The sequence below is a fragment of the Apus apus genome, chromosome 26, assembly GCF_020740795.1.
Source record: "Apus apus isolate bApuApu2 chromosome 26, bApuApu2.pri.cur, whole genome shotgun sequence".
NCBI classification, from domain to species: Eukaryota; Metazoa; Chordata; class Aves; order Apodiformes; family Apodidae; genus Apus; species Apus apus.
The window spans coordinates 4,674,471-4,702,072 of record NC_067307.1 but is presented as its reverse complement, the minus strand read 5'-3'; the positions used below and the strand labels follow the sequence as shown (position 1 = coordinate 4,702,072).

The 27,602-nt window shown below is 44.6% G+C and overlaps 1 protein-coding gene across 1 annotated transcript; it reads left to right on the top strand.

Annotated features, from left to right (window-relative positions):
- The first annotated feature begins 8,599 nt into the window (after positions 1-8,599).
- BMP10 (bone morphogenetic protein 10) lies at positions 8,600-15,414 on the top strand. The gene is made up of 2 exons (XM_051640688.1): positions 8,600-9,100; positions 12,910-15,414. The coding sequence occupies exons 1-2, from the start codon at positions 8,767-8,769 to the stop codon at positions 13,854-13,856; spliced, it is 1,281 nt and encodes a 426-aa protein (XP_051496648.1). The 5' UTR covers positions 8,600-8,766; the 3' UTR covers positions 13,857-15,414.
- The last annotated feature ends 12,188 nt before the right edge of the window (positions 15,415-27,602 follow it).

The window sequence follows — 27,602 nt, the reverse complement described above, 5'->3', positions numbered from 1 at the left end:
GCAGGGGCTGTTTTCACCTAGAGAAGCTCCCTGATTCAGAAATTTGCCCTGAGCACACAGGGAGGTGTTTGACAGCAACACATTAAGCAATGTCCCCGGGTGCAATATACTGAGAAGCTGAGCCAGGGCACTCTGCCACTCATTCCAGATAAGCTGAGCCCTTTAACACCAGGGACTGCGAGGGGCTTGTTCCGTGCTCTCAATGAGATAAGCTGCCATCCGCGCTTCACGAGACACTCGTACCTGCCAGGCTGCCCTGAGAAAAACTGGGAGATGTGCAGCACATTACAGACTCCCCCAACCTACAATCCTAAATGTGGGGGTTTTGCTAATTAAAAATGAGGAATTACCAGAGGGGTGACTTCCTTCAGACAGAGGAATGTTTATGCATAGCTTACAGGTGTTAAACAGCTGTGAAGGAGGTAACTACAACAGAAGAATTAGAGAGCTAGCAGGCCTAGACTATAAGAAGTGGGAGACTGGTTAAAAATTCCCCCATTAAAATGAATTTTTATGAGCCTCACAAGTGCTAGCAGAGTATAAATAGTAGTCTCTGTATGCATATCCTACCATTAAAATGGTATCTAACTGATGTGACAGCTGATCTGAAAATAATCTGTGTATCAATGGGGTAAGTTTCCTGGTTGTAAAGATACTTACAGAATCATGGAATGGTTTGGGTTGGAAGAGACCTTCAAGATCATCCAGTTCCAACCCCCTGCCATGGGCAGGGACACCTCCCACCAGCCCAGGCTGCTCCAAGCCCCATCCACTGCCCTTCAACACTGCCAGGGATGGGGCAGCCACAGCTTCCCTGGGCAACCTGTATACTTGCCTAGACCTATTATGTATGGACTTTTCCATGTCCATTGTCATGTATTTTTTTTAAGATGTCAAGATATGGTCCCATTTTTAATATGCTAATTAAGTCTGGAGAGCAATTAGTCCTTCAGTTTAGTCTTGGATATATATGTAAGACTTTTTTGAGTGAGGAGAATTCAGTTGCCTTGTGAAGTGAGCTATTAACAGCATTTGATCAAATTCCATGATACTGTTAACCCATACATAAGTATTCTGAATATCTTGAACAATGAAGTTGCAGAAGCCAGAATAAGAGAACCAGACCATATTTGGAATTCTGGCTGAATCAAAGCCAAAATGAATGAGAAGTTCTGTAGAGTTTCCCCTTAAAAGAAGATAGAAAGTACAAGATTTTCAGTTGCACAGCAGACATCAATGAGAGAGGCTGCTGACAACCCCTGATTTAGCCAGTGTAATTCCAATCATCATGTTCAAGAAACTGAACTGTAATAATCTTTGAATTATTAAGGCTGTATTTAAACAGTCTTTTTTACTGAATTGGTTCTTCTACTCTTATGTACAACTTGCTTGGCCCTTTTGATCCCAACCATAACATGAAATAAACAGAACAAATATTAGACACGCTTGTCTAATTTTTCCTCACCTCTAGCTGATATGCTTACAAGCTGTTGCCTTTGTCGTTACCATGTCGTGCTGAGACATCAGCCAGTGCTGCCAGAAAATAATCTGTCTCTCCTTAATACTCCAGTTGTCAGTTAAATATCAAGCTATTAGTCAAAATTGTCAACAAAATAGTGTCTGGTGAACAGAGCCTGTTTTCTTCCAACCCATCATTCAAGATTAATAATCCATCATTCTAAAAACCGAAGACAGATAATATTTTGTAATTGTTCACAAGATCTTTGTTATTTCATGGCTGCAGGAGTATTTAAGTGGGGTTCTTATTAAGGAAAATACTGGTACTTCTCAAACAGCCCACTGTGGACATAGCTGACAAAAAAAGAGCAACAATTTGGGGGATTTCTGTAATGTTTGGTTCAGGGTCTTGCTTTTGTCAGTGTCACTGAAGCTGCTTGGAGAGTCGCCTGAAGTTTAACACCCACATGAATACCAAAGCTCCATAAAATAACTAGATTATGAGAGAAGGAATTTCAAAAATGTAAAATTAAAACTTTCTCTTGACCTTTTTCTGTTAAACTGTTCTGTGAAGCAAGAATGATAAGAAGCCTGCAGAGTTAAGACTGCTGGTATTAAACAGTGTGCCTACTCTGCTGTTCATTAGCACTGCGGTACAATCACTTGCTATGTGAAGATCTCAAATAGTAATTAATCTTTTTTAACCATGTCTTACCAGGTTTGAATCAGACTGAATTAATAAGTTGTGTGACCTTTAAGGGTACTAAACACTAGACGACCTTTTAGTGTTAGTTAGGGTCTCCATCTGCATGGAGGCATATCCTGAGATAATAGGAGTGGAAACAAATCAATAGATTTCTTGAGACACCTCCCATCCCATACATGATATAAGCAAATATTTGGCTTACTACTCCTGGAAATACTTAAGCTAAATGTAAGCATTTTTATTGTCTGTGTTAGTTTATTTTGAACTAACAGGAAGACAAAAGACAAGTTAAATGCTGGAATGTGCAGAAGCAGGTGGAAAACCAGTATGGGTTTAAAATTTTCTGTGTATTGTTCTCTGGCTGCAGGACTGAGCTGTGTACTTGAGTGCATGCTAGAAATGTCCCGATTAAATACAAAGCCAAACCAATCACACTAGGAAACAGCAGCTCTTCCAACTGACTGCTTGGGGAATGAGCACACAGGGAGCTGGGGCTCACAATAACAACGAGGCCACGAGCTTGCAGTGAATTTGCTGCACATGACTGACAGGACATTGACAGAAGGGCAATGTCCAGCTATTCCAGCTCTTTTCTTTCTGTTTCAGTTGCTCAGGCTTTGCACTGGCTTTGAAATACCTGCTTACCATTCCTTACCTGTACTGCCACATGGCCAGTGAGCTGCAGCTGCCTCCAGGTTGCACTAGCACAGATGCACACTGAGGGACTCCCTTCCTAGAGCCTGGACCATTTGAGAGCTCAGCAGAAAGAGAGAAGAGAGGAAAGTGTAGTGCCCATGGTAGTGCAGGTAGTTCATGTGCCCTCATGGTTAGTGTGTCCCCCATTCTTTTCACTTGCCTGGAAATGGCTGATGAAGACCACATGCCCGAAGCTTCCAAGATAAAGCTGCTGATGCACTTTCCAGTGTGTCCCTGGGTCTACCGTTTAAGTAGTTCCCTGCCCTTGTGGCTGCAAAGTGACTTTCTTTCTTCATCTGTTTTCTTTTGCTCAATCATGCAGGTCATAATGCATTGCTACACTTCTCTCTCCCTGCTCTTTTATTAAATACTACTTTTTCATTTCCCAGTGACATCTGAAATCAGAATAGAGAGCTGGGAACAGCCCTTTTATGGCAAGGAAATCCAGAGCAGCCATGAACCAAGGCTTACAGGAATAAGGACTTAGATGCAGGAATGGAAACTAATTTTAGTTATTCCATTGCAAGCTCATCACACTGTCAGTGTCACACTCTTCTTTATCTCCCATATCACATCCAGCAGTTACCTCATGCCAGAGCTATCTCCTGGCAGAGACCAATGTGGGGCATTTTGGTTAGAATTTCATGCCTGCATTTTTGAAAACTTCAAATCACATGCTGAGGTGGTTGCTAGAGCATATTAGCTTGCATCATTCTCCTACTTCCCTGAAGTGGCATATACATCTGTGGTGCCCTGATTAGAGAGCAGCCTTGAACTGAAATCCCTGCATTTACACAGCTTGTGGGAAGGATTTCAGTCCCTTGCAGGAGCAGGATGGGGTAGGATATTTTCTTGTGCTGAAGCAGTGAGTTCTGGGAATTGAGGCACAATTACTGGTTCTGCTGTCTATGTCCTCTGCTACCTTGGGCGAGTCATTTGGTAAATTTTCTTCTGACACAGGGATGTTTCTCTTTTCTACCCTATGTGTCTCTCTAAACACAGGGTAAGGATTTGTTTCTTATCTATTGCACATGCAAACATCTAACTGTGCTGCTAACAAGTAAGCATAAAAGTTTGAAATCATAGGTAGTGTTCAGTGCTTGCTAGGTTTCCTGTCTCATCTGCCCTAAATATGGGGATTTGGAATTGAGGTTTGAAGATCTATAACAAATGTCCACAAAAGTGTGTAGTGGATGCAAATACTTCCCTTGTGAAGTCTGAAATGAAATGCTCTTACCTCTCCATTCCAGCCACAGTTTGACCTGTGATATTTATATTTGTATATAAGAAGGGCAGAAAAAATTCTAATATTCTCTTCTCCTCCAATAGATGAGTTAATTGAGTACTTGTTCATCACGTATCCCTCCTCAAATATATTAAAAAAAAAAAAGAATAAAAAGAAGATCTAAGGAATATTTGCTTTTCAGAAATGTTTCTGTATTTCAATCAAAAGCAATTTTGTTTTCATTTATTGGAAACTTTATCTCTTTGGGATTGCTTGTTGGTGTTCTTTGACAGCCTTTCCATAGAATCCTTTAAAAACAATCAGAAAAAAGAAAACAATAAAGTAGAAAAAAGGAAACTTTTTTTATTATTATTTTTTTAAACCTAGTATGTAACAAGCATCCAATTTAAAAATCTTTGTTAAGTTTGTTAAGATACAGACTACTGAAGCAAAACCCACCTGAGTTTACATGTGGAGAAATAACGTGACACTATAACTACCTGGCAGACTTTCTTTTTATTCACTGAGGAGCTACTGCTGCCAGAAAGCCTGGGACACATAAGCAAACATTAATCACTTTCTCCTGAGAGCAGTTCCACATCCCAGTCTGCTCTGAGCAGGTGTGTTTCTCCATTCAGAAAACCAGATTAAGATAGGGTGAAGATGCTTTAAAAACACTTCACATTCTTTTTCCCCATTTCCTCCTGCCCAGGGGAGCATCACACCCTTTCCATCTTGTATATCCTCGACCTTGACACTTCGTAAAGCCCTGTTTCACTTTCTGGCCTTTCAGCAGCAAGCTTGCTTCACACATTCCTGCCCAAACCCGTGCTCTTCTACTGCCTCTTGACAGAAGAAGCCGTGGAGGCATCGGCTTGGAGGAGGTTATGGGGTGCCTGAGATTAGAGGCTATTTTGGAGCCCCACAATCTTCAGGACTGGCCCTTTGGACAAATGAGCTGTTCCCGGGAGCTGCTGCTGAGCCAGCTGCGCTCACACTCATGCCTGGCCTTAGCTCTGTGGGTAGGAAAGGCCTCTTTTGCTTCTCTGGACTGACTTTTCCCTCCCATTTCTTACCATGGCATAGTAATGGAGAGTGTCCAACCTATTGTGCCACCAGAAGCTAGCTCCAACAGGAGGGGTAAAACATTCATTAAACAGTGCTGTAAATGTTGAGTCTTGTTCCTTAACTCCACCAGGTTCAGTGCAGAGGCTTAAGCTTTCATTAGCTCTGTTCTTCCATGTACAACTGTAAATTAACTGGGGAAACAAACACAAACTTCCTAGGAGTGAGGGCCAAGACACCTTTCTATAGCTGTGCCGGCCTGATGCACCATGTATTGCTAATGAAATGGGGTCATTGTCTATGCTACAAATTTAATAATACATAAAGTGATATTTATTAATGTTCCCTCTCCAGCTACCTCAGTTAATCTACTTAGCATAGATTTTTTCAGAGTAACTTCCTTTCCTTACGTAGTTTGCACATAAATTGCAGCACATGTGGAAAAAAGGACAAATCTCTTCATTTCGGTGACATGAAATAAAGGCCCTTCTGTTAAACAACTTAATTCAACAAAAAATGTGTATGTTAAATTAATCAGCCTGCAACCCGAGGAAACAGGAAGCTGCTTTTTTATCAGATGTACCCTGTGGGTATCACTCAATCTGGCAAATCTCCAGAAGGGTCTAAACTGAGTAAGTTGGGAAACTCAGCAAAGCTGGTTTGTGTATAACACAGCAGGCTGCACTGCCCTTCTGTGTGCTCTTGTTCAAAGAGTTACCAAAGCAGGAACGGAAGTGCGAGGACAGTTGGAATGTCTGAGCAGGAACTGTGTTCCTAATGAGCCACTGAAACAAGACAACATGTTTGTGGGGTAGGAAATTTGTCAGATCGCTGTGCTCACACTACTTTTTAACTTTACATATTTATGTCTGCAGGGTGTGAAATTACAGTTCATAGAAAATGTGTCTGGACTTAGCAGGGCTTGGAGAGGTCACTAGTAGAGCCTCTGCTCCAAGGCAGTGTCAGTGCTGCTTGTGTCACTGCTTGTGTCACAGTTAAAGTCATGCTGTTCAGTTTTGTGACCCAGCAAACCAGAGCTGGGCAACAACCTAAGTTTTAATTTGTAAGAGGGTGGAGTGAACCTAGAGAAACTCCTCTGGCTCTAGAATTGTTCATCTGGGTTAGGAAGGCACCAGGGATCCCATGCTTGCAACCTCAGCAGGGTGTCTTTGTGCTGTTGCCTGTGCAGTCAAACCATCATTGGTACTTGTCTGGGAAGGAAAACCAGCTACAAGCAAGATAAGACCACATGCTGTGAGGTGCTGATGGGGCTCATCACCTAATTCCTCCCAGCAAGCAGCAGCTCTTACAATGTGTTTCTCTCTTTCATTTAGCAATATTTGCATTTATATGTGCATTTCTGAAATTAATATTTAAGTATTAAAAAAGGAAGCCACTTCTGTAGGTGTTACTGCTCTTATGACAAATCTGCTACCTGCACAAGTGGCTGTGACAACCCATCCTGGAGATTTTCCTTTACAGTGGCCAGGATTGTGCTGCATCAAAGAGTTAAGGCTAAAAGGCTGTTCTCACGGGTTTTAATGTTAATCTCATTTCCTATGGCAGTAAAGACCTTAGTTCAGTATATTCAGTTGATGAATCACCCACAAAAAGAAGATTCTGCTTTTCTTTTAAAGTTAATCACCTGAACTTGGCTCCAAAATTTCCCTAGGTTTTCTGTGCTTAGCTCTGGAAAGGCACAATATCCAGAGATGAGCCTTTGAGAAGGCTGCAGAGGATTTGTAGATAAACTTGCACAGATAACCATGAACACCACTGTGAGATCTGAATTAATCTTCCTAAGCTCAAATACCCACTTCCAATGTAGTGTAGCAATAACTTGATAACGTACTTAGCTTTTATTGTCAAGTTCCCCATTTTTAGAAGAAGAAAAGTTGAATAAAATGCAGTTAAAAGACCATGTTGGCTCCATGGCTCCATTAATACTACATTAAGAGAATGATACTTACAAAAAAATATAATTAATTTAAAACATGAGTATTGTTATAGTTAAGTTAGCTGGAGTTGTGATTGTTTGTGCCAGTGATAGATTTTGGCTGTTGAAGGAGGAAGAAAGTTGCAGAGATGTGGCAACAAATCAAGGGGTGTGCTTAGCTGGAATGGAAGAGCAGAGTCCAGGAAACTCGACAGATCAGGTGTGGTTTAGTCTTTGGGTAAAGTTCTTTGTGCTTGCAAGAAGAAATTGCACTGTGAGAAGAAATGCCTCTTTATCTTGAGTGCTGAAGGGCAGAGCAGCTGAGCTCTGGCCCTGTTGCCAAAACAAGGGCACTTTGAGAGAGTCTGTGAGGAACAAGGAGATTTGAGTGGACAATGTTATGCAAAAACTGGACCACTTTTTGCATGCACCGTGCTCACATTTGGTTGACATTTGCACACTGCAGCAAAAAAGGGCCACTAGTTAATTTTAGCACATCTTTGTGGCAAAATAATTTCCATGTTCCCCCAGTTGTGCCTGTGAGCTACTGAGTGTTGCCAATGTGAAGTCAGAGTACTTCGTTGTTTTTTGTATATTTTCAGTAATTTTTAGCCTCCTTAGCAGTGCTGTGACTGAATCAAGAATAACTAGAACCTGCCAAGTCAGGTATATAAGGTAAGGGAGGAAACATTTTCTGAACTATTTGCAAATACTTCATTCCTCAATCTGTTTCTGAGCCTTTATATGGCACATAGCCCCGAGTGCTTACTAATGTTGATATTCGGATCAGGGAAGAGTGTTTTATAGCAAAAATAAGCACTGAAAATAGTCCTTTAGCACCAAACTGTGGTATGGATGCAGGTATTTGGTGCCTGCATAAAAAAAAAAATCAAGGCCACACTCTCTGGCTTGAATTTGATCTCTCTTCAAAGCGCTCTTTCCAGCAGAGCCCTTGCAAAGCACAGCCTTAGAGCTGCAGTGTGAGAAATTCTCCTCTCTCATCCTGAGCTCCTCTGCATTCAGGGCCTTGTGACTCCAGTATCCTGGTAGTACCTGGTGCCCTTCTCCTGTGCTGTCCACTGTGCAAGCACAAAAGGATGGACCTTTTCCCAAAGACACTCCTTTGTGAGTGTAATAACTCAACTCTGAAACAGCTTTGAAAAGGGCAGAGCTGTTACCTTCAGGGAGCTATTCTTTGCCCTTGGTGCAAAATTGATAGGTTGGGATAGAGGCTCTGAGGAATTTCCGTGTTAGTTTGAAAGCTGCAGGGATGACAGTTGTTCACGCATGGCAAAGGAAGTCAGCAAGAAAGGGCAGATCCTCTCTGAGGAGAAACTTGTCCTATCTCAGAGTGTCCTAGCGCAGAATGTTTACAAAATGCTCATTAAGGGAGAGGGGATTGCGAGATAGCAACAAATCTGGTGAACAGCTTACACTGCACGAGATAAGAGCGGCAAGGCGACCATAGAAGAGAGCAAGCCATATCCAATTACTGAGACCTGGTTTTGGGGAGGGGGAAGGGGGAGACAGACAGGACGGATCACAAGTTTCAAGACAAGAGCTTCCAAACTTGTCATCTCTCTGTGACACAAGCCGCATACAACCCAGGGGATAAAACCGCCACTTAGCCCTCACGAGAGCTAGAGCTTGTTGAGTGTGCTTGGAGGCTAGAGCGAAGCCATGGATTCTGTAGTCCTCCAGCTGTGGGCTGTCCTCTGTCTCTTGGTTCACCTGGCTGCTTGCAGTCCCATCCTGAGCTTGGAGCACTCTTCCTTGGAGGAAGACGTGCCTCTTTTCGACGAGATTCTCTCCGAGCAGGATGGTGTTGATTTCAACACGCTGCTGCAGAACATGAAAAACGAGTTCTTGAAGACGTTGAACCTGTCTGACATTCCCCTGCACGAAACGGCCAAGGTGGATCCACCAGAGTACATGCTAGAGCTGTACAACAGGTTTGCCACTGATAGGACATCCATGCCATCCGCAAATATCATTAGGAGCTTCAAAAATGAAGGTAAGATCTGTGCACCTCTAGGACAAGTAAATAGAAAGGAGTGCCCTTGTAGTCCATGTGAAATGTCTTCACCAGGCACGGAGCATGAACCGCATCAGGGGGAAAAAGGCCTTTAATCAGGGTGGCTTTGGAAATAGGCAGCTAACACTGCTTGTGCTTGTTACCCAGATCCCTCTTCTTGTGAGCTAAATCCATGGTCCTTTGCTTTTGGGACCGCAAGGCTGTAGAATATATTTCTTTAGTGTTTGGACAGCACCAAATGTCATTTGGGTGCATCGTTTTTGTTACCCCCGTAATGATACACATCATTTGCAATTACTGGGTTGATTTTTCAGATTGGTGCCTTAAGTCAAAATGTTTTTACACACTCTTCAAGGGTACAGTATTTTCCTACAGTGAGCTTAACCAAATGCAGCTTTCTGTTGACATCCTCTCACTGTTGATCCTCGTTGGAATTGTAACGCTTGATTCCTTTTGTATCTGAGCACAGTCCAGAAAATACATGGAAATACATGAGGCAGAATTTTGGATAACCCTTATGTTGTATTTTGGGGGACTAGAATATTTCCTATTTTAAAACAAAAAATCTGAAGAAACCTAAGTGTGGCCTTAGATAGTTTCTGCTTCAGCATTTCCTCTCAGTTCAGCGAGGACAAGATAATGTGTCAGTGCTAACATTCAATAGTTTGTCAATACCTGTTTGCACCAAGACAGATTTTCTGTTATAAATGTTTTTCAACTAATCATTTCCAAATACCAATTACTCCACTTGGCATGGACAAGTGCTTGGTTTCTTTTTAACTGTTCAGGGATACATGCAACGACTCAAACTGCCATGGGGCTTCTCTTATCCTTTGTTAGTCTAATTAATGAAGTACAGAGATCATCATTGCTTTTTTCTAACATTTGTAATTTTGAATGATGAATGGTAAGGAGAGGCTACATGCAAGTGATTCAGTGATTTCAGTTGTGCAAGGCAGCGAGATGCAAGGAGAGAATCCAGAAGCTCTGTTCTGCTCTGTCCGTCTGCCGGGCCTGGGCACTTTTTTCCACTAACGTGTTTCTGGTTTGAAAAGGCACAACATTGTGGCTTAAATCTTCTTTACATCCTCTTTTCTCCAGTGTAGAGAAATGTCTTGAAGGGTTGCTGCCAAATCAGTTACACCCACCGGCGCAGTTACCCATCTCATACCTGTCACTGCTCATCAGCCCAGATGAGGACATTTGCAGGAATCCATGTTGTTCTTTTCTCATTTTGCAACATTCGGAAAAAAAAAATGGGATAAAAATTGCCAAGTACAGTGTACTACAGAATAAAATGTGTTGTGGGTTAGTGACATAAATCCGAAATCATTCCACCGGCAAAGCTGGAATTCTTTCAGGTTTTCAGCATTACCAGTGGTACAAGTGCCAGCAATGCATGTAGCAGTTCAGTTTGGTGCCTTTCTGTGACTGTGACGGTTGATGCCTGTTTCCTCACTGCAGTTCTCCACAGAGCAGGGGAAACCTGCCTTCACTTTCTGTCATTTCAGTTATTTCTCTCACCTCTTCCCATCCAAAGGCAGCAGGATGCAAAGGGAGACTCCCGATGTTAAGACAGTTTCATAAAAGCATGCAGCTAAAGGAGCTATGCAATTAATGTTTGTTATGTGTCCTGGAAGTTTGTATAATCAAGAACATTTCATTCTAAAGAACTCTTTTGATGGAGAAATTAATTACTTACAAGGATTAGGACAGCAGAAACAGATGATACCATGGAATTATTTTGTCTGCCTGCCTACTGAAAATTGACAGTAATGGTACTTTTGTTCTTAACCTTTAAATCCATCATTAAACTTGCTATAAGAGCATTAGAGAAATACAACATGCTGCATGGCTGGAATTAGTTCTTTGTTTTAACCTATGGACTGTATTCCATTATAAATGGGTCTGTAATCAGTTCTTAAGACTTGAATAAAGATCTTAAGGGAAATTCTTCTTTTCCTATGGACTCCAGATCTCCCTTCCTGACCCAGCTAGGGTTGTCCTGGTAATGGCAGGAGATATTTCACCCTATGGACTTTCTAACTGAAGGGCAGAGTCACTTCCTGCCTCAGAAATGAACACTTCACGTGCCCTTCTAGCCTTCACGTGGCTCCCTACACATGGTGTGGCCTTGCCCCGCCTCCTGGTGAATTACTTGTGCTCATCTTCTCTATGGTCAGGAGGCATTTCTCCACCCTGTCACTATGTGCAGTCACTGCAGACCTGCGTTAGCATATCAAGGTCTAGGAAATCCCAGAGGTCACTGCCAGTGTGGAGATGATAGCTAAGCTCAAATAGCATGGTCTTCCAGCAGGCTGTTCCTACCCTGGTGCTGTGCAGAGCAGGATCAGCTGCCACCATCATCAATTGACAGGGAAATGTAAGTGGAATCACTGCTCATTTCTTTATGAGCAGATGAAAGTGCAAAATGGAAAAATTACATAATGCAGGTGCCTCAAAACTCCAAGGACAAGTCACTGGTTTAAGTTAACTGCTGGCTTCAGAGCACTCATGGAGCGCAGCCAATACTTGCAGCTTCATCAGTGTCTTTTTTCTACAAACATACCAAAATTGGAGAAGTCAGAGATGAAGATAGTAATAGGTCACAAGTAGTTTGCCTTTGCAGAAATGTTACTCATAGTCCCATGGCCTAATCTGTCTTCTGAGTTCCAAGCAGAGAGTAAGTCACAGAATCACAGAATTTTTTGAGTTGGAAGGGACCTTAAAGATCATTGAGTTCCAACCCCCTGCATGGGCAGGGACACCTCCCACTAGAACAAGCTGCTCAGAGCCCCACCCAACCTGCCCTTCAACACCTCCAGGGATGGAACCCCCACAACATCCCTGGGCAGCCTGTTCCAGTGTCTCACCACCCTCACACTGAAGAATTTCCGCCTCATCTCTAACCTAAGTCTCTCTTCTTTCAGTTTAAAATCATTACCCTTTGTCCTCTCACTGCAAGCCCTTGTCAGCAACAAATACACAGTTGTTAGCTCAGATTCCTGCATTGTGTGAAGAAATGCATATTGCCTGTGTAGAAACAAGCAATGCAGATAGGACAGACAGCTTGATGGACAAGCAGATATGTGCTTCCTATATGTTTTATTAACTAAAGCTGCCAAAAGTGCCTGGCTGAGTACAGCTGTTTCACTGCTCAATGAAAGCCCATCCTGTGGCAGGATTTCTGTTGACTGGTGGCTCACTCTGGATGTTCACCACCTGCCTTTCCTAACCAGAAGCCTTTACACCCTCTGAAGCAACTTCTCCTCCCTTTCACCTTCTGAGGGATGTTTCAGCAGAAGGGAATACCTGCTAGCCCAGAACCACTGAGCAGACACAGCCTGTGATTCTTGCATGTGCAGTTTAGATGTTCACTCAGATGCCATGCCCTTCTTTCCTTCCTCTCCTACACTGATGAATGTTTTCCCTCATTTCTTAAATAGTTGCTGTGCAGCAACCGAGAAGTTATTTTTATTGGTATTAGACAACACATTTTTAATATATAGTACTGCCAGGTGATAAGGAAGTCCCGGGAAGTCATGGGGATAGAAGGAGAATCTAAAAATCCAGTTTTATGTTCTTTATCATGTCTGGGATCTCGTTCTCCTGTGACAACTAAAATGAAGTCAGTCTTTTTTCAAGGCATGACTTTGGGAAATGATGAAACAGTCTCCTGGAGCTGTTTGACTGAATCTAAGCAGAGCAAAGCATGTCAGGTGAACTTCAGTGTGTGTGTTGCGGGATGTGTTGACCCTGCTAAAATATTTGATCTTTGTCATTTCCAGACTTGGCTTCCCACCCTGTTGGTGTTACAGGAATTCGGAAATACCCTCTTCTCTTCAATGTTTCCATCCCTCACCATGAAGAAATCACCATGGCAGAGCTGAGGCTCTACACCTTGGTGGAGCGTGACCAAATGCTCTACGATGGGCTTGACCGGAAGGTCACCATTTATGAAGTGCTGGAAAATGACCATATGGGGGTAGGAGAAGAAAGAAGAACAACAGTGGCACTGGCATCCAGGCACATCTATGGCACAAGCAGTGAGTGGGAGAGCTTTGAGGTCACTGAAGCCATCAGGCGTTGGAGAAGGGCAGGACTGACCACACACCGGCTGGAAGTTCATATAGAGAGCAGGGAAGGTGAGGAGCAGAACGGAGAGGGCAAACTTGATATCGACATCAACTCTGAGGCTAAGCATGAGCCCCTGTTGATTGTGTTCTCTGACGACCAAAGCAATGACAAAAAAGAGGAGAAGCAAGAGCTGAACGAAATGATAGACCACGAGCAGCTCCTGGACTTGGAGAACCTGGAGGTTGGCAATTTCCATGGGCAGCCTGGTGAGGAGGCGCTGCTCCAGATGCGCTCCAACATCATTTACGACTCCACTGCCCGAATCCGGAGGAACGCAAAAGGCAACTACTGTAAAAAGACTCCACTCTACATAGATTTCAAGGAGATTGGCTGGGATTCCTGGATCATCGCCCCAGCAGGATATGAAGCTTACGAGTGCCATGGAGTGTGTGCCTACCCCTTGACAGAGCACGTCACACCGACGAAACATGCCATTGTCCAGACTTTGGTTCACTTGAAGAATCCCCAGAAAGCCTCCAAGGCCTGCTGTGTGCCCACCAAACTCGATCCCATCTCTATTCTCTACTTAGATGCAGGGGTGGTCACCTACAAGTTCAAATACGAAGGCATGGTGGTATCAGAGTGTGGCTGCAGATAGTAGGAGGGAGCACATGCGCAGAGGGGTGCACAGGGGAAGTATTTAATGATTCAGTCTGTAAATTTGTACATTTTGGGTTTCCTATTTAATAAGGTTATTTAATGAGGCATGTACAGTTAATTGTATGTTTCCTGTTAGGGGAATGGGCAAGTCGCACGACCGTAGGGAATGTATATTTTGTTCCATTGCTTGCTTCTTGCTGCTTTTAGCTGTCCAAATGATGACCGAGTCTGTCTCCCTGTCAGGGCATAGAGCAGATCACTGGATTGTTTGGGAGGGCTTTTCCTGCCAAAGAGGCCCATTCAAATTTGCAGAAATAAAGGCATATTTTTGTACTTTATAAATGTTGACTGCCATCTGTAGGGATTTCCAGAGCTATTAAAGATAGGTGAATTTTCAGCAATACACCCCTAGATTGGATAGTTTTGTGTAAAATCTCTACATGCTTATATTATTATTTTTTTTTAATTTATCTCTGTATCTCTTAAGTCCCAATAAGTCTCAAGGTCCTAAAACACTAAGCACAACAAGGTGTTAGACTGCTTTCCTTTTTTTCTTAATCCTTTCTCTCATCTCTCCCTGCCTCTGTTACAGGTAACTGACAGGGGTGATTTGGCATCTGGAGCAGGAGGGAACTGTTCCTACTCCCATTTTTCTGGATAAAGCAGTGGGCCCAGGAGCAGTGCCAGGATGGTGCTGTGCTCTGATGTGCCATGGCAAGAAGCTCCCCCCTGGGCACGTTGATTACAAAAGCACCCTGTGTAGAGCAGTGCTGGCTTTGTTGCCTTAGCCATGTGCTGCCTCTCAAGGGCCAGAGCTTTAGGTGGCAGAGACAAGTGCACTAAACTTCCTGAATCCTTGAGATCAGACAGTTTATACCAGCTAAGAAACTAGTCCTCCTGTCCATTAAGTTGCATACAACACAGCTATGTAGTCCAATTCAAGTGGCCAAGTAGAAGTATCGCATTTAGTCTGCATAGAGCTAGGCAGGAAAGGAAACCCCTGGTGCCAGCTAGAGAGGAGTTTTCCTTTCTGCATGTGCTGCAGTTGTCAATTCATACAGAGCTTGCCCCCCCGACTCTGTCCCCAGGGAGTCACATGCCATGTTTCCGCCACTCTCTGCGACAAATCGCAGCGATAAGGAGGTGTCGGAGCTGAGAAACAATAGACCCGTCACTTTATTTATACTAAGCTGCAAATTTGTCAGATTCTTCGGAAAGTGTAAGTGACGTTGACTCTTTTAGCCTGTACCAGAGCCTACTGTACTGTCCCTGCATCTGCTTTACACTTTTAAGGGAAAGTTATCTTCCCTGGAAGTGATAAGCGTCTTTGAAAGAATCACTCTAACACTTCATGGGAATGAACACTAAAGACTTTATCATGCACCAGCTAAACCCAGTTTCACCTATTTTCACACGTACTCTTCTGTGCTTCCCATAATTTATTGACCTATTTATTGACTGCCTGCCTTTGTAATATAATGTAGAATACAGAATGTTTTATTTTTGTGCTTGTGTGTAATCCCACTTGGATAAAACCTTGTACCCATCCTATTTTACATGGAATCTCTCTGTTGAATTGTGCTGCACAGAGATGGGGGTTGCTGATCTTGTCTCCTCTAGATATTTTTAAAGACCATATACCACGGTTATCTCCCTTGCTTTCAGAACTGTTCACTCACTGCAGTGGTTTAAACAGCATTCCAGAGCACGTGTGCTTGTGTCCAATGCATAATTACTCATGCAGGGGTATCATCTGATATATCAGGGGTATTATTTGATATATCAGGGGTATCAATTGACAGAGTTGGGGTTGTTCAGCCTGGAGGAGACTCCATGGGGACCTTATAGCGACTTTCCAATACCTTTCCAATACCTATAAGCAGGCTGGGGAAGAGCTGCTCACTAGGACGTGTAACAACAGGACATGGGGTGATGGTTTTAAGCTAGTAAAGGGTAGATTTAGGTTGGACATTAGGAAAAAGTTCTTTAATGTGAGGGTGGTGGATCACTGCAATGGGTTGCCTGGGGAAGTGGTGGAAGCCCCATCCCTGGAGACATTCAAGGTCAGGCTTGATGAGGCTCTGAGCAATCGTGTCTAGTGTGAGATGTCCCTGCTTATTGTAGGGGGACTAGATGACCTTTAGAGGTCCCTTACAGCCCAGGACGTTCTGTGACTCTATGATCATTGCTTTCAGCTGTGTTGTTTCTTGTGGAGCTCCACAGTCTCCACTCGTGCTGTTTCCAGACCGCGGGCCGTGCCCCCTGGGGCCGTGGTGCTTGATGGCTGCTGCAGATGCCCCCCTGCCAGAGTCTGACTCTGCTCACAGACCTTTCCCTGAGCTACACTGCAACCTCAGCCCCTGGTTATTGGCACGTTACAAGAATTGGTAAGAGGTGTGATATTTTGCTCTGCTGACAGGAACTGCAGCAGCCAACGGTTGAAGTGTGACCACACAGATCCTTTCAAAACTATCCACAATTCTTATGAAGCCATTTGCCAAGACAAACCATTCACCTTGTTAGGAGTGATAATCCAGCATTAGGGAGATAATCCGACATTTGCTTTTATCATCTCTTTTCTGTGACAGTTCCCGTGGCAGTGATCCCACCAGGCAGTTTCTTGCACCACTGTCTTGACTAAACAGTGCCAACATTTCTGAACAGAGTGTAGGAGGATCCATGCCTTAAAAATAATAAGGAACCCACTGTAGTTGCCCATAATCACTGCAGATTTTCAAGTGACCACGTAGCAAAGCAGAGCAGCTGCCTTCACACTCTCTTACTGCCAGAGATTTGTTGTAGTAGAGCAGATAATGCACAGTGTGTTACAGTGCAATGCAAACATGGGCAGGCATGTAATTTTATCAGTGGTTGAACCTGCATGTCTGAATTTTTACAAGATCAGTAAAAATGTCACTGATAGCTTTTTAGAATTAGGGGCCAGCCTGTGTTTTGATGTTAATCAATTTTCTTTATAAAGAAACCAGGACTGTACTGCTGAACACCTCAAAGCATGAGATTTATCCTATTGTGCTATTTTGAAAGAAAACTGAACATCTGCTGAGTCTTTCAGCTGCACTTATACTGTTGATAACCTGAGGTGATAACTATTGAGAAGGGTGTTTCATTAATTAATGTGTGTCTGGGAGGGTTCCACACCTGCTTTATCAGCAAAACCATATTTACTTTTACCTTACCTTTGAATGTCATCATGCAAAGACATTTGCTGAGTATCCATGGCAGGGAGATGACAAAGATCAGGCAAAATAGCACCAAAACAGTGGATGCAGTTAGTTTATAAAGAGCTTTCACTATATAGCAGATTAAGGTTGTTTCTGTCAACTCACAAGTGTTTGGCTTTAAATACACCTGTCCCTGTAGAGAGACACAAACAATATGGGGAGTGCATGACAAGAGCCAGTGCTACGAGCTGTAACTCCTGATAATGTCAGCAAGAGTCCCTGAAAAAATACTCCACTGCATGTTTTCATTTTCTTTGTTTCTTTTCTCCATCCATCCATCCATCCATCCATCCATCCATCCATCCATCCATATTAATTCTGTGACCACTTCTGTTTCTAAAATAATTGATTTTCACATTAAATAACATACTTTGATTTTGCTTTCATTTCTGATCTATTTTACAGCAAGGTGCTAGCAGATGCTTGGCTTAAATTTCAGAAGCCCACTCCACATTTAGAAAGGTTTGGAAAAATACAGCTTCAGTATGGAGCTATCTTTCCATCCATCCATCCATGAATCACTGCTTTCAGCTAGAGGAGGCAGCAACCTTGTTTCACCAAAATAATCAATATCCATTGTATTTTTGCTTTCATTTGTTTCCAACTCAATATGTATAAGAAAGCATAAGCAGATGTGAAGCCCCCTCTTTAGCAAAATGTCAGGCAGTGGTTGCAGTCTGGATATGCAGGACAGGCCAAGAGAGGGAGCAGAAACAAATGGTAGAAAGAGAGGAAGAGCCTGGATAACATATCAGCAAGGGATTTGAGGGAAGAGCTTTGGTTGTGGATTGCTGCTCTTAAATCAACACACACGATGCCTCCAGAAGAGCATGAACTCCAAGACATCTTACTCGTTTCTTGGCCTTTGAACAAATCCTGACAGCTGTGTCTGCTGTGAAAACACTCAACACCAATGCCAGATTTCACAAAGCACTTGAAAGTTTGAGGTTCCCTTCATCTCAGCCCTCTGCACATGGACTAAAACTCCTCAAACAGATTTCTCCCCAAAGCTTTCTTGAGTTATCCCTTTCTTGAGTGTGATCCTGGAGTCCAATCTCACCCTGTGGTACCCGAAGGTATTTTAAACCTTAAAGCTTGACAGCTCAGCATGGCTTTTTCTGCCACGGCTGCCCCAGCCCTGCCAGCCCTTTCACAGGGGGCAGATCAGCAGTTTGGGGCTGTCTGTAGAGCCTGGGCAGAAGGGGCTGAGTCCCACTTTGTTCTGGCAGGAAAGCAGGGCACCCCCTCTCCCCAGCAGTGCCTGTTAGCTGGATGAGAGCAGCCTAGTGCTGGCTCGTGCTTCTCCCATTTGGAGGTGCCCAGATGTCAGTTTGTGGACACATACCTCTTTCCAAAGCCAGTGCCCCTTGCCAGGTGAGCAGTAGCTCTGGAGCTAAAGGCATCAGGATCAGCCTCCCCAAACCTGAGGTGCCTTAGGAGAAAGCATTTCCCAAAGCAACCATCATCCAAAGCAGCAGCCAGAAACGACACTCATCTTCTCCTAAGCCCTTCTGCTCTGTCCTTCCTACACTGCTCAGAGAGCAAAGCAAAGCAGAACCTCCAGCAGGCTAGAAATACCAAAGGATCCTGTGGTTTTTAACAGCCCTGGTCAGCTTGATGCCTGACTTACCTACAGCATAATGGGAGAGGTTCAGTTAAGTATTTTCTGTGAAAAACACTGAGCCCAAGCCCCAGCAACATGTATTATTTTTTAAAGACAAGGGAAAAAAAAAAAAAAAAAAAGGCAAGATTTCCTGGCACTTGAACATCTGCTTCAAGCATTTGAAAAACTACAGCCCAGTGTTAATTTAAACTTCCTTATAACCCAGTTCAACATTTGGAGTGCAAACACAGTTAATAGGATGGGAACGGGGGTGGTGGTGCTTTGCTTACTATATTGGGAAACAAAGCCAGAACAAATCTAGCCTGAGATAGAGTTTTTGTTTATACTGCTGACCCATCTGTCTTCATTAATGCACTATTTACAGGAAAAGTTTAAAAATTAGCTTCTGCTCCTTCTTCAACTGCAACAGCAACAAATAAAGGATGAACAGTTCGCTTGCCCTCGACTAAAAATGGAAACTCTTATCAGCACCCTTTGGAAGAAAAGGTTTATTATATGGAGTGTATTATAGTTGAATATTAGTGCTGGGATTTGGGCCAGAACTGTGTATTTCTAGCACGGGCAATGTTGGGAGTGAAGAACAGTCAGGGAGGTGCCTGTGTCACAGAAAGCAAGAAACCAGCAGCAAAACGTGACCCAGGTCTTACACTGAACTCCTGCTTCAGAGTCGTAGGGAGAAATAATGTAGTTTTTCTCCAGTATTGACCCCAATGGGGTAGCAGGGTGTGATTTCCCTGGTGTGGAACGGGACATGCTTGAGGCTGAGCCTTGACCTGGCACAGAAACCACCCAGGCTGTCACTGGCACTGACATCAGATGAGGAGAGGTGGTGTGAGGCCATTCCCCTTTCTCCTACCTGCAAGTAAAGGGACAACACATCTGCACTTGAGTTTCTATCACTTAGATGCCTAAATGAGAACAGATGAAAGCCACCCCAAGCATGTCTACCCAGACAAAATGAGGCAGGTTTGTGAGAACCTGTTATTAAGCCAGTTCAGCAGGAAGTGAAAAGCAGCCAGGTCTGGTCACACATGTAGTTACAGCTGTAACCCAAAGAGGTGTATGGCCCAGCACCCCTGGACGTTTCTGAATGAAAGCACAGTCAGACCTGCTGCTGTGCAAATCAACTTCTTCAAAAGCTTCTTCTCAGTATGAAGGAAAAGATAAGTTTTGCCTGAAATAGACAAATCCTTTAAAAAACCACCAAACCAAGCTCTCTGTAAACCAGTAAATTCAAAAGGGCTGCCAGGTTTTTCAGATTCATCATCTCGTTTGCACATCCCCCTCCAGGCCCAGGCTTTCAAATGACCTCAGAACCCTGGGCCACATTTTGGGAACAAACCTGCCTGCCGGGCATCTTGTCTCACTCTCCTTCACCCCTCCATCCCTGCCTCATGGGCCTTCATCCATGGGAACACCTGCCTTACGAGGAAAGGCTGAGACACCTGGGGCTTTTCAGTCGGGAGAGAAGACTAAGGGGGGATCCAATTAATGTCTATAATACATGAGGGCAGCAAGAAGGCAGGGACAAGCTCTTGTCACTTGTGCCCTGGGACAGGACAAGGGGCAATGGACTCAAATTCAGCCCAGGAAGTTCCACCTCAACATGAGGAAGAACTTCTTTCCTGTGAGGGTGACAGAGCCCTGGGACAGGCTGCCCAGAGAGGCTGTGGAGTCTCCTTCTCTGGAGACTTTCCAGACCCACCTGGATGCCTTCCTGAGTGATCTGCTCTAGTTATTTTTGGTCCTGCTCTGGCAGGGGGGTTGGACTTGATGATCTTCAGAGGTCCTTTCCAACCCCTAATATTCTGTGACTCTGTGATCCCTCAGTCCCTCTCCCCCTGCTTTTCCCTCAGGCAAGACGTGCTTTTATCAGGCCAAGTCTCTGCAAAGCTGAGTTCCCTGGGGAGCAGGACTCCAGGCAGGTAGTGTGGCTGCCCCTCTCACAGGGGAGCAGCTTCCTGGGAAATGCAAGGCTGTTGAAAGCAGTAGAAGGAGCAACTTTTAGAATTACTGCTTCTTTTCCTGGGTAAAAGTGGAGGGAATTGTCCAGCTTTTGATACCCTTGTCAAGAAGATGAATGAAGGGGGGTCCAGCTCTCCCTGCTGAGATCTTGTTCACATGTCCTGCAGCAACTGAGTGCATCTGCTTTCAGATGCATGCTGCTCAATGCCAGTCTGCTCTCCTGCCTCTCAACTCATTTCAGATGTCAGGAGGAGCAGAATTTGAGCTAGTGATTAGCTGGGAAAGTTTCTGCTTCTCACCCCCACTTCACCACGCAGCATTGCTGTCAAAACTCATTAGGATATGGCTGCAAATTTTATTATTCCAGCAAAATGAGTTACTTTTTGGAGCAGATAATGCCAGAAAATGTAGAAAAGTTTTGGTAATGTATATACTGCAGTATGTCCAGCTCAGGGCAAGTAAGCTTAATGTTGGAAAAAGGAAGTTTGCTTACTTGTTTTACACTGTTGGGTATGTGCCCAGTGTGACTTGGTTCTTGACACAAATTGATCAACCTCCTGCTCAGCATTTCAACGGCTTTTGATCAAAACTGTGATTGCATTTTGTATGTAAACAAAGGAAATAAGATGTATAAAAGCAATCAACATGGCTGCAATAAAGGAAATTATATGAGAGGAATAGATTTCCTTGACATTGAGCAGTGCTTCCTGAAAAGAGGGTGGTTTTTTCCCTAGCTCCAAATATTAGATTTTCTGTGATGGCCCAAGATGTGACCAACAAAGACACTGTGTTTTGTTTTAAATAGGCAGCTATGGTACCATTAATTGAGTATTAGCATAATCACACTTCACAGAAGCTGCTGCCTGTCATATCTGCAGTGACTTTAGGATGAGGGGATGCTCATTGCAGCACTAGAGCTTCCCAAACAATGTCCTTCAGCTCCGTGTGGCTGAAGCTGTCCAGGATGTGAGCTTCAGATGGTGTTGAAAAGATATGTGTCGAGTTAAGTGAGAAGGTTTAAACACAGGGTGGTCTCTGAAATCAAGTACAGTAGCTAACTAGCAACAGAAGCTAAACAACAGTCCAACCTTCCATAACTCTCAGGTTTATGTTGGCTTTGCTGTAGCAACTCCTTATCTTCCCAGAGATTAGAGCATTTCACATCAGTTGTTGTGAGATTTGGTGGAATCCATTTCCTGAGCTGTCACCGCTAGCTCATCAGGCAAAGTCGAAAGGCAAAGCTTTGGGAGAGTGGGAAAGCAAAACCATTCTCCTGCAATACTGAATGTGCTCTATTTGCTTTTATCTTTACCAGATTTTAGATGCCCAATACACTGACACAGAGAAGCCTGCAGCCTGAGACATCAGCCAGCTGAACTGTAAGCAGAGCAAATATCTCGTTTTAGGAAAAAGACTCCCTTTTACCATTTCTACAAGTACTGGTGGCTGACACTGGGAGATCTTAGAGCACCTTCCAGTGCCTGAAGGGGCTCCAGGAAAGCTGGGGAGGGGCTTTTCACCAAAGAGGGCAGGGATAGGACAAGGGCTAATGATTTTAAACTGAAAGAGGGGAGATTTGGGTTAGACATCAGGAAGAAATTCTTCACCATGAGGTTAGTGAGGAAGGTGCTGGAGCAGGTTGCCCAGGGAGGTAGTGGATGTCCCCTCCCTGGAGGTATTCAAGGCCAGGCTGGATGAGGCTTGTGCAGCCTGGGCTGGTGGGAGGTGTCCCTGCTCGTAGTAGAGAGGTTGGGACCTGATGATCTTTACCATTCTATGATATGATTCTATGACATGATATAAGTGGTCCCCAGTTACTGCTTACTGTGCTCCCTCTTCACCACATCTGCACTATGAAATCCCAACCTGGATTCCCCCATGGGATACAATAAGAGTGGGGGTCCATAGGAACCTGAGACCCACATAGTTGGGAGACTAATGGGCTGCTCCAAGTGCTGAAACAGTTGAAGTGATTTGGTTTTGGCTACAGTAGTTGGTTGCTGCTGAGATAGGCACAAAGCAGCATGACATCATGCAAATGCAACCTGCTATCCAGAATTTCACTTCCAGCTTTGTACCAGTTGGGAAGTCATTCCTGCAGGGAAAGCAGGGATCAACTCAACCACACTGGGTTTCCTTGCTGAACTCCCTCCTTTTCCTGTGGGATTTCTCTAGCTCATATAGTTTCTTGTTCTTTTGCACTCCTCTGCCAATCAAGCTTACACCAGCTGCAGATTTGGCCCAATGCTATTGATGGCATGTCTTGTGCTTCCTTGGACCACTAATTAGTGCAGCAGAGATAAGTGCCCTGAGCAGTGAGCTGAAGGCAGGGGGAGCAGGCCATGCTTTTGGGGCATGTGGCCTTCTGACGGGGGCTGCCACACGCCTTCCTCTGTGACACTGTTCAGGGCACTACATGCAACACTAATGAGCTCCAGGACAGGCAAACAATTTAGACAAGGGCCTCATGGAGCTCCCCAGAGCTGCATTAACCCCTGCTCTTACTGCAGGAGAAAGGAGGAACTTTTCAGATGGAGCCAGACCCTGCTGCACGCTGCGGTTGGGACGCACACAGGGATGCAGCAGCTTTGGGGCAACTGGGCAGCCACTGGAAAACAATGGCACCTGTATGAGCAAATTAATTGCAGCTCTATACCCCCTCTCAGCTGTTCTTCTATCAATAACCATCCTGCTTTTGCATCATTCTCTCATCCTTGCATCATTCTTCTCAGAGAAGAAACCAGGGTCTTCACCGCTTGCACCAATACTGTCAACACTTTGGGCCTAAAACCTCTAGCCTAAAGTTAATAAAAGAAGGGATATCTGGCAAGCCTGGTGAGCTAGTTATTATCCCAAATATTTATAACAGAGATTGGGATTCAAGACTCCCTGTTCTTTCTTTGGTTCTGCTTCATACATGCTCTGCAAACATTTTCAAAGGCTTCATTACTTCTGTGTTGTGTATTGGAGAGCAGAAATCTGTGATCTCAATGGCTTGACTTTCCTCAGGACACTAGACCTCCTTATTGTGGCTTGAATGGTGAGTGCTGAGCACTCTGCTGCAAACTGCTCTGCCTTGGCTGGCCCAGGCACTGGTGCAGGCTCACCTTCCTGGCAGTGGGCTCCTTGCTTGCTGGTATTGGAGCTAAAAGAGAATGGAGTGCTAAGACAAGGAGCAGGTCAAGTAAAAAACAGTCTTAACTGTCCAAGCCCTACACCAGTGTCCTAAAAAGCCACTATAGACACAAACCAGAGAACAGCTCCATCTCCACATGGTGATGGGATGCCAGGGTGCTTCTTCCCAGCTGGTGTTCCTGCATGTGATTCCTTAACAGCCTTACAAAATGGAAGGAAGACTCTGCTAGAATTTTATTTTTAAAAGCCATCCTGCTTTCCACTATCAGTGAGGCTTTATATTTAAGTGAGCAGAAGCAAGTCAGAGTGGATGACAGCAATTTTATCTGCTGTTGCTTTTCCATAACTTCTTGTGCTATCCTTGACCCTAAGCCAATGCCCTTCCACTGCCAGCTCCAGGACAGATCTAGTCTTACGGACCTAATGAGTTTCTAAACGTTTATCTCAGGTCTTCTTCCAACTGTAAATGTGATTTTATCTCCATTTCAGACTTCTTTACACTGGATAGGAGGAAGGTAGCAAGGGAGCAGGATGTTCCCACAGTGGAAACATCCCTTCCCAAGGCGTGACAACACTCCAGTTTCCAGTGGACGTTTGACCTTTCACTCCCCGGCGCTGCCTGTAGCTGTTGTGTTGGGAACAGCTGTCCCTGGGGTGCTTGGCTGACCTCCTGACTCCTCTTGGACTGGCATTTCCATAGAATTCAGCACTTAAAATGAGTACCAGGTTTTTAGTGGCATCAGAAAGGTGGATACATGCAAAGGGAACACTTGGCAGCATGAGAGAATCCATCCTTTCAGCCCCAGGAAGGGACACATCGGGCAAAGGTGTTGCTGGAAAGACTCCACACCTGCCCTGGCCTCAGGGATCAAGTGGGGACCTCATCCAGAGCATCCAGAGCACCAGGGAGCCCCTCTGGCCGGATGGCAGCTTGTGCTGGCCCTTATTGAGGGGCAGAGGAAGGACACAGGCCAACACTGCTGAGGAAAGGAAAAATTTACCTCTCACATGCTCAGAAAGCAGGTGCCAAGCTGATGCCTCCCTCCTCTCTTTAAGAGGAGGTGAAAGCCTGACCCGTGCCTCCCTGGCTGGTTTGAAAGTGCACTCATTTGGAAATAGCTCCCTGGCTGCAGCAAACAGCATTTTGGCCAGCTGCTGAGATGAAAGGCACGTTCCCCTGTTCCCAGTTCCTGTTATCAGGACATTGTGTCAAGAGGGACGAAATATCACGTTGTGTTTTTATGGGTGATAAAGCAAATTTTCACCAGTCACACCAGCAGCTGCTGACGGCACCAGGAGCCTCTGCCCACAGCTCAGGGCTCTGCAGGGCTGGCTGGGCACCGGGGACCTTCTGGGGCAGGGTCCCTTTGTGAAGCCTCCTGACAGGGTGGACTCAAGGGGTAAACAGGATGTTTCCTTCCCTGCTGCTCGGATTTTTCAGCTGGGTGAATTGCCTGTTTGCTGAAGGTTGAGCACACCCTGGAGTCTTGCGGTGGCAGCAGCACCACGAAGGGCTCTGCTCTACCCCACAGACTTAGGGTTAGAAAAATTGCATCCAAATCCACCTCGCTCACCTGGCTGTTGTGTATGTCTGAAATTTTTAAGACTTATTTCTTAGGAAACCAAGTTTCCAATTAACTGCTGAACACTTCTGTTTATGGGAACTACCTACTGAGAAAGCTCTTGTAAAGGGAAACAGGTAGAAGGGTAAACTATTCTTGGTGGAGACCATCATGCAGTGAGCTGTTGGCAATGGGAATTACCAAAGGAAGAAGCTGTCCCAGCTGGAGCCTCTGTGCACTGGTCACCATGCAAGTGCTCAGGGCATTTATCTGCTGGAGTAACTCAGAATTCATAGAATCCCAGACTGGTTTGGGTTGGAAGGGACCTTCAAGATCATCCAGATCCACCCCCTGCATGGGCAGGGACACCTCCCACCAGCCCAGGCTGCTCCAAGCCCCATCCAACCTGCCCTTCAACACTGCCAGGGATGGGGCAGCCACAGCTTCCCTGGGCAACCTGGGCCAAGGTCTCACCACCCTCACAGCCCAGAATTTCCTCCTCATGTCTCACCTAAGTTTCCTTCCTTCAGTTTTAATCCATTACCCCATGTCCACTTACTACAATCCCTTGTAAAAAGTCCCGTCCTACATTTCCTGGAGCCCCTTCAGATACTGGAAGGCCTAAACTTGCAGGTATTTTGTGCTAGAAAAGATGAGCACTTTCTCCAAAGGAGTGGGTTTATTCAGACAACTCCTGTCCCTGCTCCCCTGGCTGCTTCCTCCCGTCGGCCCTCACTTTATCAGGATGCTCCTTTTTTGCCAGGTTATTTTCCCTCCAGGCCAGCCTGGTAACATCCCTGTGCTGCAGCAAGGTGGCAGGAAAACACAGAGAAAGGGGCCAGTGGGGCTGCTTCCAGCGTTGGCTGAAAGTCTGAGGACTTTTTATTTTCTCCACACCTTGGTGAACAGTTATTCATACATGAAGTCTCAGTTTGGCAGCCTTCTCTTCTTAGAAACAGCCTGTTTTGAGGGTATCTTGCAGCTCCCGTGTAAAGGAAGGATGGGTTGCATTACTTTGTCATTCCTGGGAAGAACAGCATGTTCTCACTGCTTTTCTTCCCTTTGTATAAGCCACCCTAAATAATGGCTGGATACTTTTCCTGCACGTCCACCTCCCCTCCCTCAACAAGTTGTTATTTTATGCAGTAGCCAAGCTATAAAAGGAAAGTTACTATCATGCCAAAAAGTACAACTTTGATAAAATGGAAGGCCATAAGTCATCGTAAGTGTGACTGGCTTGGGACCCAAAGAGAATAATGTAGGAAGGGTCATTTTGCTTTTTCTCCTCTCATTCCTATCAAGTGCCTGGATACAATGAAGTGAATTCCTAAATGAAGGCAGTAAACACCTAAGAAGAACAAAAACAGTTTTTTTGCTCTAATGCAAAGAAAGCTAGGCAGGAAGAGCAGGACTGAAATTGTATCCTAGAAGATGTCATATTTTCCCCCCATAATGCATGATTTAACAGCTTTAGGTGCTTTCAGAGCTGTGGGTTTAATTGCTCCAGTCTGGAAAGCAATTTAAATGGAGAGGAAAATCCTTAGTATGTCTTGTGGGTTATCCTACACTCCTGTCACCTTGAAGGGGATGCTCGTGTGTCCTTTGGCTGTGCAGTGTGAGGTTAAAGGGGGTGGAAAAAAATGCCTTTTTGGCAGTTTCTGAGACAACAGTGCCCAGGACAGGGTTGAAAAGGATCTTCCTACAGGATTGATTCTTTATTCTCTATGATAAACTGTGTGTTGTACTTTTATATGATGGTAGTAATTTCACACTTCTGGGTTATCCAGAATCAATCCTTGAAGTCTGCTGAGCTGAAAAGCAGCCACCAGACCAACCCTCTGTGAGTTGATAATGCCCCTTGCAGCACTGAGCAACAGCAACTCCTGCTTCAGGAGCAGGAGAGGCTTTCTTGCTGCTCCTTCCCAAAAAAGCTTCATGGCTTGGCTGCAAAAAGAGGGGAAGGAAATGTAGGTTGTGCATCAGTCAGTTTTTGGGGATCTCATATTCTGGTGTCTCCAACAAAAGATCTGAAAGTGCATTAAATCCAGAGGTGGATTTGGGCACTGTCAGGATTCTGGGCTTTGTGTGGCTGAGCCAAGAGGATATTTATTACCCCTTGGGGCTGAAAATGATGCAAAGTTTGCACAGGTCTGGCATGGGCAGATCCATGCTTTTCTGTCTCTTTTTAAAAAGGGAAAACCCTCCTTATCTTACAG

Coding starts and splice junctions, on each gene's coding strand:
- BMP10 (XM_051640688.1), top strand. CDS start 8,767: ATGGATTCTGTAGTCCTCCAGCTGTGGGCTGTCCTCTGTCTCTTGGTT. Junction 9,101..12,909: donor TAGGAGCTTCAAAAATGAAG/GTAAGATCTGTG, acceptor TGTCATTTCCAG/ACTTGGCTTCCCACCCTGTT.